Source organism: Citrus sinensis, chromosome 3 (genome assembly GCF_022201045.2).
Source record: "Citrus sinensis cultivar Valencia sweet orange chromosome 3, DVS_A1.0, whole genome shotgun sequence".
Lineage (NCBI taxonomy): Eukaryota > Viridiplantae > Streptophyta > Magnoliopsida > Sapindales > Rutaceae > Citrus > Citrus sinensis.
Window position 1 is genome coordinate 20,980,082 of NC_068558.1, and position 18,463 is coordinate 20,998,544.

At 30.9% G+C, this 18,463-nt stretch overlaps 1 protein-coding gene across 2 annotated transcripts; it reads right to left on the reverse strand.

Moving 5' to 3' along the window:
- Positions 1 to 10,556: 10,556 nt before the first annotated feature.
- Positions 10,557 to 16,498, reverse strand: LOC102610970 (mitogen-activated protein kinase kinase 9). Of its 2 annotated transcripts, XM_052438769.1 has the most exons (2): positions 15,410 to 16,498; positions 10,557 to 10,588 (listed from the first exon to the last, which is right to left on the reverse strand). In XM_052438769.1, the coding sequence occupies exons 1-2, from the start codon at positions 16,353 to 16,355 to the stop codon at positions 10,557 to 10,559; spliced, it is 978 nt and encodes a 325-aa protein (XP_052294729.1). In that variant the 5' UTR covers positions 16,356 to 16,498. The 2 variants fall into 2 exon arrangements, with proteins under 2 accessions (XP_052294729.1, XP_006493267.2); XM_006493204.4 differs by lacking the exon at positions 10,557 to 10,588 and having other exon boundaries at positions 15,204 to 16,489.
- Positions 16,499 to 18,463: the final 1,965 nt, after the last annotated feature.

Below are 18,463 nucleotides of genomic sequence, written 5' to 3' on the forward strand. Positions count from 1 at the left end.
ACTTTGGTTGGAATTTTGATATTGACATATCAGTTGACCAAGTCAATGCCTTATTAAATTCATCACCATCGATAGATACCAATAAATGAAAGTTAAGAATAAAGCAACTGGCATCACCAAGGAAGAAACTCAGCCTATCATCAGAATCATCACCAAAACTCAAGTTCAAACTGTTACCTGATAATTTGGAGTATGCATTCTTAGGAGACGAAAACACTTTGCTAGTGATCATTAAATCCTCTCTTGATGACAATCAAAAGAGTAAGTTGTTGGATGTTTTAAGAGAGCACAAAAAGTCATTCAAATGGACCATAGCCAACATAAAGGGCACGTTTGGTGCTCCTCATTAAGAGGTATTAGAACCCCTCATAGTATTAGAGTGTTATAATAATATGTTTGGCAATTATCATGTATAGTATTGTAATGTGGTCAAGCGTTTAGTTTATGCGGTCAAACCCGCATAATTTAAACCCGTGTAGGAGTCGGGTTTACGCGGGTTTGTAACGAAACTCGTTTTGCACAGGCATTATTTACAAATCAATTTCCATGACTTCCATTAACTCTTAAAATCCCTTGAATCCTCCATCGACAAAGCCTCCAAGAAACTCAAGACCATGAAAATCGAAAATCCAATCGCAATTTGTCCTTGTTCAGGTTCAAATCTGACGCCGTTATCACCGTCATTCTATTCATCGTGTTCCAACCTTTCGAAGGGAAAGTTGCTGCCAAATTACCGTTCATGCCCTTTAGGATTGTGATGAAGATGAGCCATCGTGGGTTGCAGGGCGATGGTGGCGCTTTTGTATTTTTTGTGCTCTGTTAGTGGCCCTGCAACATAATGATGCAGAGATTGCATTTTGGAATCCAAAACAGTAAAGTTTTTTTTTTTTAATTTTTCTGAGGGTCGGTTGGCTAAAATTCAAGACATATGGTTGACGTAATTTGTGGAACATTATAGTATTACTTTAAAATATATATATATATATATATATCCCAATGAATTAGTGAATGAATGGCTTCCGTCTGTGATATATTTGGGAACTCTGTGATATATTTGGGAAATGCTAAAAAATAAGTGGTATAAGATCTAAAATTTTTGAATTTGTTATTTTAAATTATAATTTTTTTAATTTATACTAAAAAATAATATAAAAGCTTTAAATTTTAAAATTTTATATTTAGTATTTTTCTAAGCATTAATTAATATTGTTTTTCAAATATATAATTTTAAATAATCATAAAAAAATTAATATAATACACTGCAGCACCAAACATAGTATAATTAAAAATTAATACAATACAGTGTATCACCAAACATTATATAGTATTGTTATAATACAACATTAATGCAATACAGGATAATACAATACACCAGCATTAAAATAATGCAATACAAAATAATACAATACAGTGTGCCAAACGCACCCAAAAGGTATAAACCCAGTAGACTGCATGCATTATATTCATCTTGACGAAAATGCTAAACCTACTAAAGAAATGCAACGTCAGTTAAACCTTAATATGCAAGAAGTTGCTAGAGCTGAAGTCCTTGAACTATTGGACGCAAGTATAATTTACTCCATTTCGGATGATTCATGGGTTAAACTTACAAAAGTTGTCCCAAAATGTCAGGAGTCTATCATAGTAGTTACCAATGATAATAATGAATTAATACCCACTAGAGTAACTACAAGATGACCCGTATGCATTGGTTATGTTCCTTTATCATTTTTTCAATCAAATGCTTGATAGATTAGCGGATTATGAATTTTATTACTTTCTAGATGCTTAATCAAGATATGCCTAGATTTCTATAGCACTAAAAGACCAAGAGAAAACCACTTTCACTTGCCGGTTTAGCACTTTTACATATAGAAGAGTGCCATTTGGAGTATGCAATGCACCTATAATATTTCAATGATACATGCTAAGCATTTCTTCTGATATGGTTGATTTTTTTTTTAATGATGCAAATCCTACAATAAAACTTTGAAACCCACACTTAATTTGTAGTTTCAACTTCCTAAGAAAGTTCTAAATAGATTTAAGACAAACAAAACCTTGACCCAATGCTTAAGAAAACATGAACCAGAGGTATAGAGAATTATATTAATGCCACACTCAAGATGTAGATGAGAAGGTGAGTGATAAGTCTAGATTTGGAACGCCAGAAGAATGCAAATTCTTGATAAGTTCACTAGTTCTCAAAAGAACCAAAGAAAGAATAATTATTTCAAATTCAAATAACATTAATCTCTAATTATCTTATATGGCAAGGTTGCTGAGTTTAAATAGGCAAAAAGAAACCCAAGATCCAAAAAATACAAATGAAAACATTGAAACAACCTTCCAAGCATAGGTTTGTCAAAGGGTGCTTCAAAAGTCTTCACCAACCCCCCATTATTAATGCTAATCATTGACAAACTTAATGCTAGCCTACCATAATTAATGTTATCATTGACGAACTTAATGCTAACCCACCATCATTGATGGTAGACTTACCTAACACACTGACAAACTTGAAACAAAACAAATAAATGAAGTTGAATAAACAAAGGAGTCGTTGGAATTCCAAAGCCTGAATAAGCTATAATAAATTGGTCATAACTCCTTCTAGAGAACTCCAAATCCAGCTCTATAAAATGCATTGAAAGTTAACTTAATTATCTTTTCAACGGTATATAGTTTGCACATTAGTTCTGGCTCAATCAATACCAGTCCTTTCGGCATTTGATCCAAATTGTGTATTTGGCTATCCAATAGCTTGAATAATGCCAACAATGCCTTGTCTTCTCTCCAAGCCCAATTCATGATGTCTTGCATCTTAAATTGCATTTTCAGTCCACATTTTCTCAATTAATCCATTTAAAGCAGCTTGCATCTTGTTGGCTCTAACTCTTGTATTTGGGTCTCTATGAATGTGCAAAGGATTACTATAGAGATGTATAAAAAAGAATTTGGTCCTGAACTGAGAAAAGTGTTATTTTATTATAAAATAATGTATTGTCCTCGGTCACATCATTTTCAATAAACGTATTAAAGTTGACAAAGCCAAGATGCATCTAATTTCCAATCTTCCTCCACCTAAAACAATTAGAGAAGTAAGATCCTTTGTTGGGCATGCTGGTTTTTATAGACATTTCATTAAAGATTTTAGCAAAATATCTAGACCCTTATGTGATTTACTTGCTAAGGATATACCTTTTGTCTTTGATGATTCATGTCTTGAAGCATTTTAAAAATTAGAGTAGTTGTTGACCTCATCACCCATCATTCAGCCTTGAAACTGAAACTTACCTTTTGACCTCATGTGTGATACATTTAATTATGTTTATTCTATCCCTTATGTCATTTAATAAGCATAGTTGAATTACTCAATCATTGAAAAAGAAATGCTAACATTAGTGTTAGCATTAGAAAAATTTTGATCTTGTCTTATAGAATGTAAAATAATTGTGTTTATAGATCATGTTTCTCTTAATATCTTCTTACAAAGAAAGTTGCAAAGGCCAGATTAATTTGATGGGTGTTACTTTGCAGGAATTGAACCTTGAGTTCAAATATAAGAAAGGCACAAAAAATCTAGTGCCAGATCATCTTTCTAGCCTCAATTTTGACACAATTCTAAAACTATTACCATTAAATGAATCATTTTTAGATGAACGACTAATAAGTGTAGAAATACTACCATGGTATGCTGATATAATTAATTATCTTGTTACAGATAAACTTCCAGAACAAAGCGGACAAAGCCAATTTTTTTATGAAAATAAAGAATTTCTATTGAAATGATCTTATCTATTCAAGTACTGCTCAAATCAAATAATCAAACGATGCATCCTAGGGAGCAAATTTTAAAAACTCCTTTCATTTTACAATGAACAAGCATGTGAAGACCGTTTTAGCGCCAAAAGGATGACTGCTAAAGTTTTATTGGCCAACTTTATTTTGAGATGCTTACACCTTTATTGTTTACATTATTTTTCCACATGAGGTCATTGAAATTAAGGATCTAAAGAATGGTGTCACTTTTAAAGTTAATGGTAAAAAATTAAAGTCATATCTAGAGTATCAACCACATGAAGAAGACGCCAAAATAAATTTAAGTGACACATCACACCTTAATTGAGTCTCTTCTTTGGGTGATTTGTCATTTCGTTTTGCTAATTGAAATTATTTGATTGTTTCTCACTTAAGTTTAACAATTGTATTTTCTTATATAACTTATATTATATGTCATCAGTACTTTAATGAAACTTCTTTGCAAAATCTTGCAATTGGTAAGCCGATTGGAAAGAGATGTTCATGGGGAAATTTCTTTGGTTGAGAGCTTTGAAAGGAAGTTGGCGATTCATGGCTATAACTGGAATGGTTTGAATCGAGGAGATGAGTGTGGGTTTATTTATAGCTGGCCGGGTGAGGAAGTCTGGAATGAGGTTTTGGTTGCCTTTTATGTGTTGAACAGTGAAATCATATTTAGCAAACCAGGTTTTGAGGCTAAGTAATTGCTTGTCAGGTAGCAATTTGTTCTTGAAGTCAAAGATTCTATAAGCAACTTGCTCCAAATTTGTAAATTACATCATATTTGGGATTTACGACCACCAGTGTCAGTATCCTATTTTGAAGAGGTAAAAAGACAACTCATAGACATAGAGGGTGGTATCTATGGATTAGAACTTAAGTTAAACTCAATAAAGGGACGATGGTGAGTTAATGTCCTACTTTCTACATTGTGTTTTTATTTTGTTATTTGCTTTCACATGTGTTATGTTTTTGCTAGATTGATTCTTTTATTTGGTATGTTGTCATTTGTTACCCCGGTTAAGTGGTGAATAATGGTATTTCATGATATTAAAATCGGTTCCTTCAGTTTCCCATAATAACTGACATTCTCAAGCCAAAGTATGGATAGGAACACAATTCTTGTAAAGCTCCACAAGTGATTTCCCTTTCTCCCTTAGAATGCAATCCTCACAATCCATAAAGCTCGGTTCGAACGCTTGCGACTGCTTATAAGAAATAACATCCCTGTTGACATCCATTGGTTAATCAAAGCCAAAGTACAATTGGCGAGGAAGTTACCTCCCAAATTTGTTGCCTACATGCCTGGTTGCAGGAAAGGAAATTATTCAAGAAAACGAAGAGTTAGACGGCTCTATGTTTCTTATCATAAGTGTGCTTGAACAAACTGGAATAAACGACTGTGCACATCTTGAAATGCATTAGGGATGGCTTAAAAGTCATTGGATGACTTCCTTTCAACTCTTGAAATGCATCCCAATGGATACGTATAATGTGCAATTTCCCAGTTATGGCCATTATTTCAAAAGAACATGTAACATACAGTCTCAGGAATTTGACTACAAATGACCCTATTTGCCTGATTGCCGGTTTATAAGAAAACTGGATGGGAAGCCTATCCTTAACCCATAGAGGGCATTCAAATTGTTTTTTGATATAAAACCAAAGGAAGATGCGAGCCACAGTTATAACTACCAGCACATATCCTTTTGTTTTGTTCTTTTATCATTTGCATTATTGCTTTTAACGGCATGATTTTATATATATTTACTATTTGTTTTCTTATTGTTCACTTCACGCATCATTTGACAAACACACTACCCCAAATATAGTTGTGTATCAGTGTGTCTATCACTAAGGCCTTTAAAAACGAGCTTCTTTTTCAAAACAACTCATAAATACCATGCAACTAAGAATCATTTCATTCTATTCATGGTGAAAAAACTCTTTATTTGTACTCATACTACTATTACTTAATCTTTTACAAGCTTACAAACTAAAGCCAAATCTTTATTTGATTGGTTAACTAATGGTGGTGGTGGTAGGACTAAGAAGTGCAAATTAGATTTTAACTCTTCATTTGTAAATATTTTCTTGTGTTGTAACATTTAGCTAGTGTCTTCTAAACTCTGCTTTTTTCCTTTATGACATTAAGGACAATGTCTCATTCTAGTTAAAAGAAGGGAATAGTTGACAATTGTGGAATAACTGATAGTAGTGTCTTTACTAATTTTTTTGAATTTTTAAATTGAAGATAGCTGAATATAGAGTTTAGTTACTTTAGAAATGCATCTCTTAGTCTTAAAGTTTATTTTAACCCTATAAAAAAAAGCATTTTTGTGATCTTTTACCATCGTAGGGTATGATTACTTCTAAATTTTAGTATTTATATTATCTTTGGCTTTGATTTATGTTACACACCATGTTTGCCACTTTACATATTGATGTTATTGACAAATGTGAATTGAGAAATTTGACGAGCGAAATTGATTGAGCTATTTGAAGGAATGTACATGTCATAATGAGTTCCAAATGAGTTTTTGAGCCTAGTATTCTTAGAGAGTAACCGTGTCTGCATAAACAGGTCAATAGTTCTTCTATAAGATCTCTATATTTTCTTTTGAGTCAACCAATTAAAAAAAATTATGTTGTTACATCTGAAAATTCATTGAACTAGTAGATATGAAAGACTTTTTAGAGCCCTAGAATATGACAGAAAGGTCATCTTTGATTTGTTTGAGCATTTTCTAGCCATCTATATTGTGAAGTATCCATAGTTACTCCTTTTGAGCCTATTAAAAAAAAAAATTCTTTGTTAACCTATCATCTTATCCCACTCTAATTTAGAGTATTACTTTGTGTTTTATATTTTCCATCACCTATTCATGTTTGAGAAAAATATAGATGATTTTTCAAAAAAGTTGTGCATTACAAAAAAAAAATTATAATAATAAAATAATAAAATAAAATAAATAAATGAAAGAAATTGAAAAGCACCTTGTAATTCCCTAATGATATCTATTTCTTCTCAGACATATATTTTATTTTTCATATTATCTATTCTCTGTTAGCCATCTTCCTAACCTAACATTACATCCTAGTAAAAGTCATTCATGATTTTAGGGAGGTATAGTCTAAAGTAGAAGCTAGTAATATGGACTAAAAAATGTGATGATGCATAAAAATAATAATTATTATTTGTTTGACTAGCAAAAGCTAGACATTATTTCTTCATCTTGGTGACAATGTGTGATGTTGTTTTCCTATTATTTTCTCTCAATCTACCATTCCTTGGAGTGAATGTTTTATTGGGTTTATTTCCTTTTGAGAGTATCTCATTATTACCCGTGAGATTTTGGGGTTTGGCATATCATTCTTGTAGGTGGCTTAATTAATATACTCAATTGATTTGTGCAAATGGTTTGATATGGGAGTGATATTATTGAGACCAAAAATAATGTTTGTACTTTTATTTGATTATTGTCATTAATCTGATTAGAGAAGCAAACACAATTGCCAAAAAAAAAAAAAAGGATTTCAATTTGGGTTTGAATTTTGTTAGGACTAGCAATAAGCTAGTAGGGGGTTGTGGGGGGTTGTTGAGTACTGGAGAGTGTATATTTATAACGAGAAAAATCGTCATTTTACACTCCTAAGTCTCACTAACATCTATACTTTTATGTAATTAAGTCTCTTAAGCTTTGATTTTGTGTGTTTTGTTATAACTTGAGTATTATATGTATTTCAGGGTCATTTCATGATTAACGAGAAGTTGGATAGTAGAACAAATAACGTTTTTGAGCTCAGAATAGCTAAAAATCTTAAAAAGGATATAAAGGATAAAATTATAATTTTATTTATATTCGCGATCCTAGATGGCAGCATCGACACCGTAAACAATTTCAAAAGCCCTTAAAACCTAAGGAACGATGGAAATCAAGATCAAAATGGACTTCAATTGCATAAAATAAGATATACAGAAGTTCGAATTTAGTGTAGTAGGATGCGTGTTAATTTAGTGGAGCCTAGTTGACTTAACATTCACTGATGATGTGGTAGCATGCTATTGGATAGAAAAATGTGCATATGTTACATGTAATACATTGAATTGTTGCTTGCTAACTTTTGTGTATCACATGCCTGATGACGTGTTCCATTCAATCAGAGCTTGCCATATGGTGCAATCTTGTGCATCCAAAATGTATCTATAAATAAGGGACTCCCTTCAAATTTAACAACTCTGAACCCAAATTTGAGCTCCATTTTATGTAATTTTTGCTCTATCTTGTGTTTTTACATATTTTAATATAAAATTATCATTTTACCCCAAGTTCATATATGAGTAGCTAAATTAATTTCAAGCTTTAGTTAAAGGTAAAGCATCAACATGATCCATGGGCTTAATTTGGTAGGTTTATTCACTCCCTCTCTCTGATTTATGTGGATTGTTTTAACTTATCGTTAACAGACAATAAATCTTGTCTAGATTTTGGCATGATTTTGGTATACCGGTTTCCTAGTGCAAGATTATTACTGTTTGGCATGATTATCACTTTACACTATATTTATTAGAGAAACACTCTCGTTTAGTACTAGTGGTTCGTCTTCACTTACTGTTGACAGAGAGTGTATTTAAGTTACTTAGAGGACACTCTTGCTATATTGTCGATAGAAAGATTGTTATCATCTGGCACAATGTGTACTCATACATCATATTTAGCAAAAGATTATTTTCCCTTGGCACAATGAGTGCTTGATACCATATTTACCAGGATGAGACTTATGAGGAGTGAAAATTCCCACCTCATAAATTAATTGGAACTAAAAGGTAATATTAAGCTCATGGTGAAGTGTTAAGTGTGAATACAGAGATTTAAGTGCTTCATTTCCATTACTTCATCTTCAATTCACTCTCGCTAATTTTTTAGCTTAGTATTGCTCAAAAATCACATCCAATTAATTCATAGATAACCTTAGAAAATTAATCCTGCACATGATTAAATTTACCTTCTCGAGAGATCGACACTCGTTACCATAAATCTATACTATAATAGATTTATGCACTTGAAAGTACAATAAAATTTGCACAATAGTAGATGATTGTGCAAAAAGACCTCCAACTTAACAATGAACACTAGCATGATTCCGTTCACACAATTCACAAACTTGATTTTGAATAAAAATAATACTTATGTGTGTGCAGATAAAATATTGACAATGTCAACATTATGGGTGTTTGCTGCTTGTTATTGATTGATTCAGGGATCAAACGACCATCTCCTCTAATAATTCATACGGTGCTTTTGGTGTTTTTCCTATCAAAGTTCCTCCTATTGCAACATCAATTATTGTTCTGGTATTGGATACTAAACAATAGTAAAAAGTTTGTACCTGATGGTAGACTAATATTTGGGCATTTTCTTAGTAGGTCTTTGTATTTCTCTCATACTTCATATAATGATTTCATCTCAAACTAAGCAAAGGTTGGGATGTCATTCCTTAACCTACTTGTTCTTACTAAGGAAATCAACTTCTTAATTTGGCTTGGCCTTTTCTTTTTGGAAATTATCCACCGTCCACCCGCTTTTTCTAACATTTTCAAAAATTCACAATTCTTTTTTTTTTTTTGGGCTGGAATCCACCTGAAATTACATTTCTTTTCATTTTTCCCAAAATAAACCTATAATATCAAAATAATAGAAATTAAGATAAAAATTAGTATAATAAAATGTAAATTTTAACATAAAATTAAGTTATGAAAGAATTAAAATAATATATAAAATTATGAGCACATCATGAAGTAAATAAGACTTAATTAAATATGATATAATTGGAAGGTTTAAGATAAATATAAAAGTATTTGATTTGTATCATAAAAAAAAAAATACTGCTTATACTTCTCAATCTAGACTTGAAAGTGCTTCATTTGCTTGGGCATTTTAATTCACAGACAAGAGAAGAATTAAGTCAAAATCCATCATAGTTACCTTTTTATAATCATTTATGTGCAGACTCCATATTTGCTCTCGAAAAAACATAATAAAAATTGCACAATATGATTTTTGATTGACAATTTAATAATAATGACTCAATATAAAAGTTATGTTTGATGTTAATTGGAAAAAAAAATTACATGCAATGAATATAGATTAAATGGACTTAATGAGTAAGGTTTTTTTTTTTTTTTCCTGAAGTCTGAATTTTAATAACTTTCAAACATTTAGAGTATTTAGGTTGCGTTTGTTTTTAATCTGAAATTTGAATAGGTCTGAACTTAGCTAAAGTCTGAATAGGTCTGAATGAAAATGCTTGAATGACATGTTTGTTTTTTCTTTTTCAACATCTGAAGAGAAAATTTAAAAGCTAGTAGTTTGACATAAATATCCTTTTAAGTGGTGCATATATTTGTTCTTCACAATTTATAATTTTCACAGGTTGATTAGTTTGGTAGCATTAAAAAAAAAACTATCATTGTTGATCTTAATTTAATTTTCTAATAAAAGATGTAATTATAACATCAACTTTTATTATAAAGTCAACACTATTATTTTATTTTTTTATTCATCACAATGGACATAATTTGATTTGTTCAATATTTTAGTTTAGTTAATGTTATCATGTGAATAAAAATTTAAAGTAGTTAAAAAATAGCTTCAAGAATAATACAAAAATATTAGGTTTATACATAATATTGGAAATTTATGAATTGTTAAGGGTATTTTTGAGATTTGAAATTAAAATTTTCCATTTAAACTTTAGACTTCAGATAAAAGTGGACTTTTTCTACTTTTTCTATTCAAATAAAATTGTCTAACAATAAGTGATAAGTTAAAAAAACAAACAACCTAAAATAAATAAATGTCTGAAAAAAAGTTAAATTCAGACTTCAAACTAAAAAACAAAAGCACCTTAGTTTGTTAAAGTACATGTGTTAGATATATTTTTTATTTTTCGTGCTTTGTTAAAGTACTCATTATCAATTTTTTTAACTAAGCAAATAATTTATTTATAATTTGTCATATGTTCCACAAATAAATATAAGTGTTGTTAGTATTTATAAGGTTATACATGTCAAAATATCATATTTCATATTTCTTTTTAAAAAATAACTTAACACTTATATTCAAATATTGATAAAAAAATATATGTTATTTAGATATATGCATTCAGATATTCAGATTTTAGTTAAATTTAGAGTCATTCAGATTTTAAATAAAAAAATACACTACCTAAATATATTTTATTTATAAATATTATTTGCCGTTAATTGTAATTTATTTTAGGGATAATTTCGTAACATAAAAATTAATTGAAAAGATGGAAAGAAAGTAATTTAGCGGATTTAATTCTCTTAATGAACTTCAAATGAACAACTGTAAAAAGAAATAAAAAAAGAAAGATAAAAAATAACATGATTTTGATAAAAATATAAAACAATCACGTGAGTATTTACCTAAAGAAAAAGGAAGTATTTACCTAGAGAAAAAAATGGAGTTGACATCATTGATGATGCTAGCTGCTTTGTTATTTAATAAGCACTTGCGTTCACGTTCATGCATTTGATAGCGTGATTGAGACATACAAGTTGCTACTTCCATAAGAATTCTTGTGTAACTCAACTGCTTATTTTTAAAAGATATTTATTTGTGGATGTTGTATGTAGAGATGGTCAACGGGTCGGATGGTACGTGGCATAATATGAGCACGACATATGTTAATATAATATGGTATGTTTTGGTGAATCATGTGGTATTGCACAGTACACATGCAGCTGGGTTGTGTTTCAAATTTTAGGTACGTGAGCCTTAAAGGCACTGTACTATTAGAGATGAGATAAAACACAGCACGTAAAAAGGCCCGTAATAAGTACGTTTCACTTTTGAATGAAAGTAAATTTAAAATTTTATAATTTTACAAATAACTTAAAATTGAATCTTTTAATATATTTTATTAGCGCAAGTTTTGTAAATTCATTTAATTCTTAATTTAAAAAAAATCTAATTGATTTATATGTATAATTTATTAAATGAATTATTGATGTCATGATTTTAATAAATAAAATTATAAATATTATGATTTTATAGATATGTATTAATGTTATTATACACTATGATCTATGACTCTATATAAGTTCAAGTTGACAATTAAGTTAACTCTTAAGAAAATTTTATTCTTATTATTGTTGTTGTTAAGTATTAAAAAAGGATTCTAATACCGTAGAGTCTAACTTAGTAATTAATGTTACGTTTGCTTACTATTATTAGTTTATTATTATTAAATATGGACTTAAGTTTTAAATTTTTAATTCTATTGAATTTGACAAAATGGAATCAATAGGCTAGAAAAAAGTATGGCACGCCCTCTTAAAAAAATTAAAAAAAAAAGAAGAAAAAAGCTTTTCATATTTTTTTTCTTAGGTATGGCAGTTTGGCACTACACGATTCACAACACAGTACGTATGGGCAAGGAATAAGTGGGCAGGGCACAGCACGAACATGAGCACACATGTCCCTTCCTTTGATGATGGCACGACCCGTTAGACATCTCCAGTTGTAAGAGAAGCAATCAAGAAATATCTAATTTTAGCCATTTTTTTTAAAATAATGCTTGGTCTTTCAGTTTTAATTTTAATTATAATAATATGTATTATTTATTTATTAACTAATAAATATAAACTTATTATTATTTTATTATCTTATTCAATAAATAAATACCACATTAAAAATATTTTAAATTAAAACTTAAATATTAAGAATTAGAACATTACACTTTTTTATGTTTTTTTTTTAATAACTTGTTTAGTGTACGAGTACCAGGACAGTCCAAACCAATCCACTACCACGTCACTTGATCAATCGCTATCGACAACCCTAATGTGCCACTTAGGGTGGCAAACAAGTAAAGTGAACATGTGAATGTAGACAACAAAAATGTAGGAAACTATTTATCTTTTTGAATTATTGTTCACATCGTTATCGTATATAGAAAAGTTTAATCTGCAACTTGTGGGAGTGGAACCTACTAAGAACCAAACGGATAATATAAATTATTGAAAATTAAATAATTAAGTTTAAATAAAAACAAATCCCTTAAGAATTTTATCGTCTATCAAATATTTTTAAGCACGTGGGACATGCCTAGTAACGATTTTTTTTCTATAAATATCTTGATAGGAAATAAGAAAGATACCGAATTTTGATTATGTTATACGAATTAGTGATGTCAGTGGGGTGGGTTCGCGCCGAAGATCATAATTCCCGAATTCGATTTAAAAGCAATCTCCAAATTAGGGATGACAAAAAAGTATGGGCAAATTCAAGCTCGTCTGAACAAAGACTTAGGAAAAAAAGTATGGACCAGATTTAAGTGTTCTATTTTTTTTAAAATAAATTTATAAATTAGAATAATAAATTTAAATTAAAAAATAATAGAAAAATAAAAAAAAAACTTAAATTCTTAATTTATATATCAATAATAAATCAAAAAACTTAAAATTATAATACTAATCTCTCTTTTAAATGTTAATTAATTAAAAAAATGCTTGAATTAGAAAATTCAGTACTAAAAAATTAAATCTCTAAACTTTTATTTACTTTATTTTATTTATTTATTATTTTATTTTGAAATATTTATTTTCTTTAATTTATTATTGATTATAACTTGATTATTACTAACTCATTTTAAGTTTACAACAATTTAAAAAAAAAATTAAAAATAAGTAATAGCACAAGCCCCGCCCCAAACCCAGCCAAGCTCGTAGTGGGCTTGACCCAGGCCCACCCCTACCCAACCCAAGCACTTAATTTATCAACGCTACTCTAAACCTACCCTATACCCGAAAAAGTTTTAATTGAGGATAATTCGGGATGCCCCTGATAATCCCGAAATTAGGTGGAGATTAAAATGCGGGCTTGGTCCCCATTTATTTTTTTTTAAATAATAATTTTGAATATTTAGAAAAAATAATAATTATATACAGATTTTAAAGCATAAGTTTATCCTTATCTTAAATCGTTGGGCTGTATTGCAATTCCATTAAAAAAAATTGGAAAAGTGCATGAATCTTGCGGATCCACGAAGGGATGAAAGAAATTATGTTCAAAGTAATGAAATAATAATAAATTCTATAATTGAAAAATAAGATCAGCTCAAATCGAAGACAAACCAAAGTTGAAAGCATAACCGGAGGAGGACATGAGCTGCTTGTTGGCCATATTAATTCCAACAGAGCTTATGACGTTCATGGCCCCGGCTCTGACATCCAACACCACCAAATGGAAAAGTGAGAAATGAAAGCAGTGGCGAAGCTTGATCTTTTGGTGTTGCATGCGACGGTTGGGAAGAGGAAGCTCCGTTGGAGACACGGAGGTGGCGATGTGATTAACTCACCGTGAGTTTAGTTCTAGGGTATTAGTTTTGTTATATTTTTCTATTATCTAATTAAACATATGTGCGTTGAGTTTCTTTTTTAAATTATTATTATATGATTAAATTAAAATATATTTTGATTTTTTTTAAGAAAAGCATATTTAGGATTCAAATTCCGGGCCCGATAAAATCCCTAAATCTAAACTCGAAATATATTTGAGACTTGCGTTTATCTCCAAAATGAAGCCATTTTTAAATCTAAAATTTTTTGAGAGCCCATTCCCAATCGGAATTGATCGGGAACCCATGAGTATGGTTCGCGCGGGAAATGCTGCCATCCCTAATACAAAATTTGTTATAGTATAATGAAAATAATTCAAACATCATGAAATTTTGTATTTAATGATATTTATTTATTTGAAACATCTCATAATTTGGGAAATTAGTTAAAAGATTTCCTGTGACAAATTAAGTGCTAGTCATATAGAGCTACATACAGATGTTCAAAAGGTAAATAAATACCTAATCTTGTAATTTAACTACGAAAAGTCTGTATCTATATTAGAAGGAGATCATACGCCCGCATGACCGCATCAATGTATCAAATTAAATACAAAATAACTAGTTTAACGGTATTTATTTATAATAGAGCTCTTTATATATTAATTACGTGCATGTTTGATAGAATTATCATTCAAGTGTGGTTCGAGAATATTTCAATGGACTCATTTTTAATAATTCATTCATTCAATTATTTACTGCAATAAATTGAATATCTCGACGGCATAAGAAAACAAAACAACTGACTTTTTTAAATTGTTGTAAAATGGACTTTGAATGAATAAAAATATTGACCTTAGCGCCCGGCGCGGAAGAGTGCCAGAAAGTGGAATTCGGTCTCCGAATTAAATGTTTGACGAGGAAAATTAGCTCAACAAAAACGAAGCATTGCGTTGCGTTAGGTAAGTCGAAGTAGACGAACAAATAGTACTAGTTCATGCAGATTTTTGGGGTTAATTATAAGGATCATTACAAACAGTAAAAAAAATGTTAAACTCAAGTTTTAACCAAAAATACAAATAATTTCTCTGACTCTCATTTTGAAGAGTTGAATAAAACAGCTAATGAAGACAAAAGATAATAATGTACAAAATTGAAATCTGATTCCGAAAGTATATACAAATACAAACTCTCATTGATTATTCGGGTTCGGGTCAGCAATCGGATCTTCGATTTTTGCACAGAAAAGGATGAGTCAGAAGCTGAGAAGCCGTCCATCTTTTACTAAATTCCTTTTGCAAACAACACTCAATGAAACTGCGAAATTCCGGGGATGCCCCGTCGGGCAAACTGGGCGGATCCCCGAAACATATAGCACACATGAGGGTGGCCCAATCGGGTCTTTGACCTGGTTGAAGAAACGGAAAATGACCCAAATAAAGCTCCAACAAAGTAAGCCCCAAGCTCCAAATATCTCCAGCATAACCATTGTAATTCCCTCCGTAGGCATCGGGGTCAAATCTTTCAGGACTCATATAAGCACAAGTACCCACATAAGAATTACAAGCATCCAAAGAACGGCACATGATTTTACTAACACCAAAATCGGCTATTTTCACTTGCATGTTGTTGTTATTAACCAGTAAATTGGATGGCTTAATATCTCGATGAATGATTTTATGGCCATGCAAATAACTCAAACCTTTGAGAATTTGAGAGGCCATGTGAGCAAGCTTAGGCTCCGAAAAGGTGCCGTTTTTGTTCAACAAAGTATCGAGGGTGCCTGAATCCATGTACTCCATCAAAATAGCGATGTCACCAGAAGGCTTTTCGAATATACCAAAGCACTGAACAATGAAAGGAGAGTCAGTGCGGCGGAGGATTTCCATTTCACGGAAGACTTGGCGGCGCACGGTGGGGTCAGCGTCGCCATGGACAACTTTGAGGGCGTAGATTTTGTGGGTGCATCTGTGTTGGACTTTGTAGACTGTTCCACCGTTTCCATGGCCAAGGACTTGAAGTTTCTCAAGATCAGAGTAGGCGATGGCGGCGGTGGCGGCGGTGGTGTTGTTATTAGTGTTGGGGGCAGTGGGAGGGAGGGGCAAAGGAAAACGCAGGCACCGCTCCGAAAGTTCAGGCATAGGGAGACGAAGATTGAGTTGGCGACGTTGCTTTACGACGGCCATTATTGTTATTATTATTATCTTTTTGTTTTGATTTTGAAGAATGAAGTGGGAAGGATCAAGGATGAAATATATAAGTGGAAGTGAAAGCACGTGGAGGATGAGATTGGGAGATGACGGCTGAAGGAAGGTGGGTGGATACAGACAATTGGGGTCCACCACTTGATATAACTTTAAATCTTGGGGCCATGCGGTAGCTCTATGGGCGATGTGGTGGCTTATTTATTTATACCGCTGTTAATTCGCATGTGACTTAAATACAATATATTGTCGCCATCACTTCACTTATCAATAGCGGTGATATTTCTTCCCCCTCTCCTTTTGTAATGACAAACCACTTGATATTTTAAAGTTACAATTTTATCTTTAAATTTGATGATTGAATAATATTTATGAACTAGATAAATTTTCGTAATTTTTAATACATAAATCATACTAATATTTTAATCTATAGTATTTTATACTACCTAAAAAAATTAAATTAAATTTTTAAACAAATAATACCAAAAAATGAAACGTCTTTGTAATGTTTAAAACATTATCCTTTATTTGGATCCACCTACCATGCAAATGTTGCATGGTACTCCTACTTTGTCTTCTTGTACTTTCACTGGTAGTGTCGTTAAGGTGCACCAAATTTAAAATCTTACCATTAATATAAATAATTAGTACAGAGCGAGTAAGGATTGATCCCACAGAGACTATGCTAGTTATATTTATTATTAACTCCAAAGCAAGATTTAAAATAAAATAATAGTAATAGTAATAATAATAATAATATAAATTAATCTAACTAAAGAAAATGCCAATTAAAAATAAAAGGGGGTTTATGAATTTTTAACTAAATAGTAAGAAGTAAAGAAATTAAAACTACGAACAAGAATTTAATAAAAACTGTAATTAAATGAAAAAGAAATAATAATGATGAAAACTTTGGTTAAAGGATCATTCGCCACCACCAAACATGCACATAATATATTAATTCTATCATCAATTTATATTGAAACTATCAACCGTAGACAACAATAAGCTCTGTTAGTCTCAATCTTTCCTTAGTTTGTCGTTAGGCAAAATAAGCTCTTCACCTAATCTCTAACCATTAAATAATTTAAAACAAGTTCTTTAAATTTAAGATAATGGAAGCATTAAACAAAGAAAGATATTAGGTTGATCTAGGCAATAAACACACAAGCTCGGATTATTTAACCTAGGTTATGTTCTTCAATTGAAATCACTAATTCCAACCTGCTACAAATGATTAAAATATCAAGACAATTACGGATCAAGAATTTTAATATAGCAATAAAATTTATTCAAGTCCTATCTAATTGGCCACTCAAATAAAACAAGAATAAACAATGAACATTAATTATAGAAGAACATAAACAATCTCAATTAAATAAATTAAATGATAGAATTTAAATTTAATAGCATAGCATGTTTAAGGTTTTAAATTCACCCTCAACCAAATAAAAATCTAGCCTAACATAATTGAATTGGGAATAAGAGAATTGATAAAACCAATCATGGAGATTAATTCAAGCGGCTATTGATTTTCCTCTTGCTGCCGAATTGGATCTGCCCTCTTCCAAAGTCTCTTGCTGCTCGAATTCTTCTCCTTTGTTTTTTCCCTTCTTGCGGCTCCTCCTTCCTCAAATCCTCTTGGCCTTTATATAATGTTATTGACATGCTTAATCCTTATTGGATTCTAATTGCATTAATCTTCACAACTTATCATAAGTCAAAGCCATCCACCGACTTACAAAGCCCACTCACCAAGCCCTTTTAAAATTATTTCCTTATTAAACTTTGAAAGCTAGCCACACGTTTGACCACAAAAGCAAAAGGCCAATTAAAGATTTCTTCTTTTAATGCCCAGCACATGCATTCCAAATTGCCAAATCTTTGCTTTCCAAATGCATGCCCACCGTTCATGCTCTGAAGAGATTGACTTCTAATTTTGGTCTTCTTGATTTCCATTAATTCTTGGCCGCATTTTTGTCTTTCAATTTAATTTTTATTTCTTCCCAACTTAAACTTCCCATGCCCTTTTTATCCTTAATCTTCAATTAATTCATTATTCAACAAAATAATTCAATTAATTAAAATTT

Bases quoted from the DNA above. Each gene is read 5' to 3' on its own strand.
- LOC102610970 (XM_052438769.1), bottom strand. From the start codon at position 16,355: ATGGCCGTCGTAAAGCAACGTCGCCAACTCAATCTTCGTCTCCCTATG. The intron at 10,589-15,409 runs GCAAAAATCGAA...TGAATAGAAAAA, and splicing joins TCTGACTCATCCTTTTCTGT to GTAGAAAAAGTCCACTTTTA.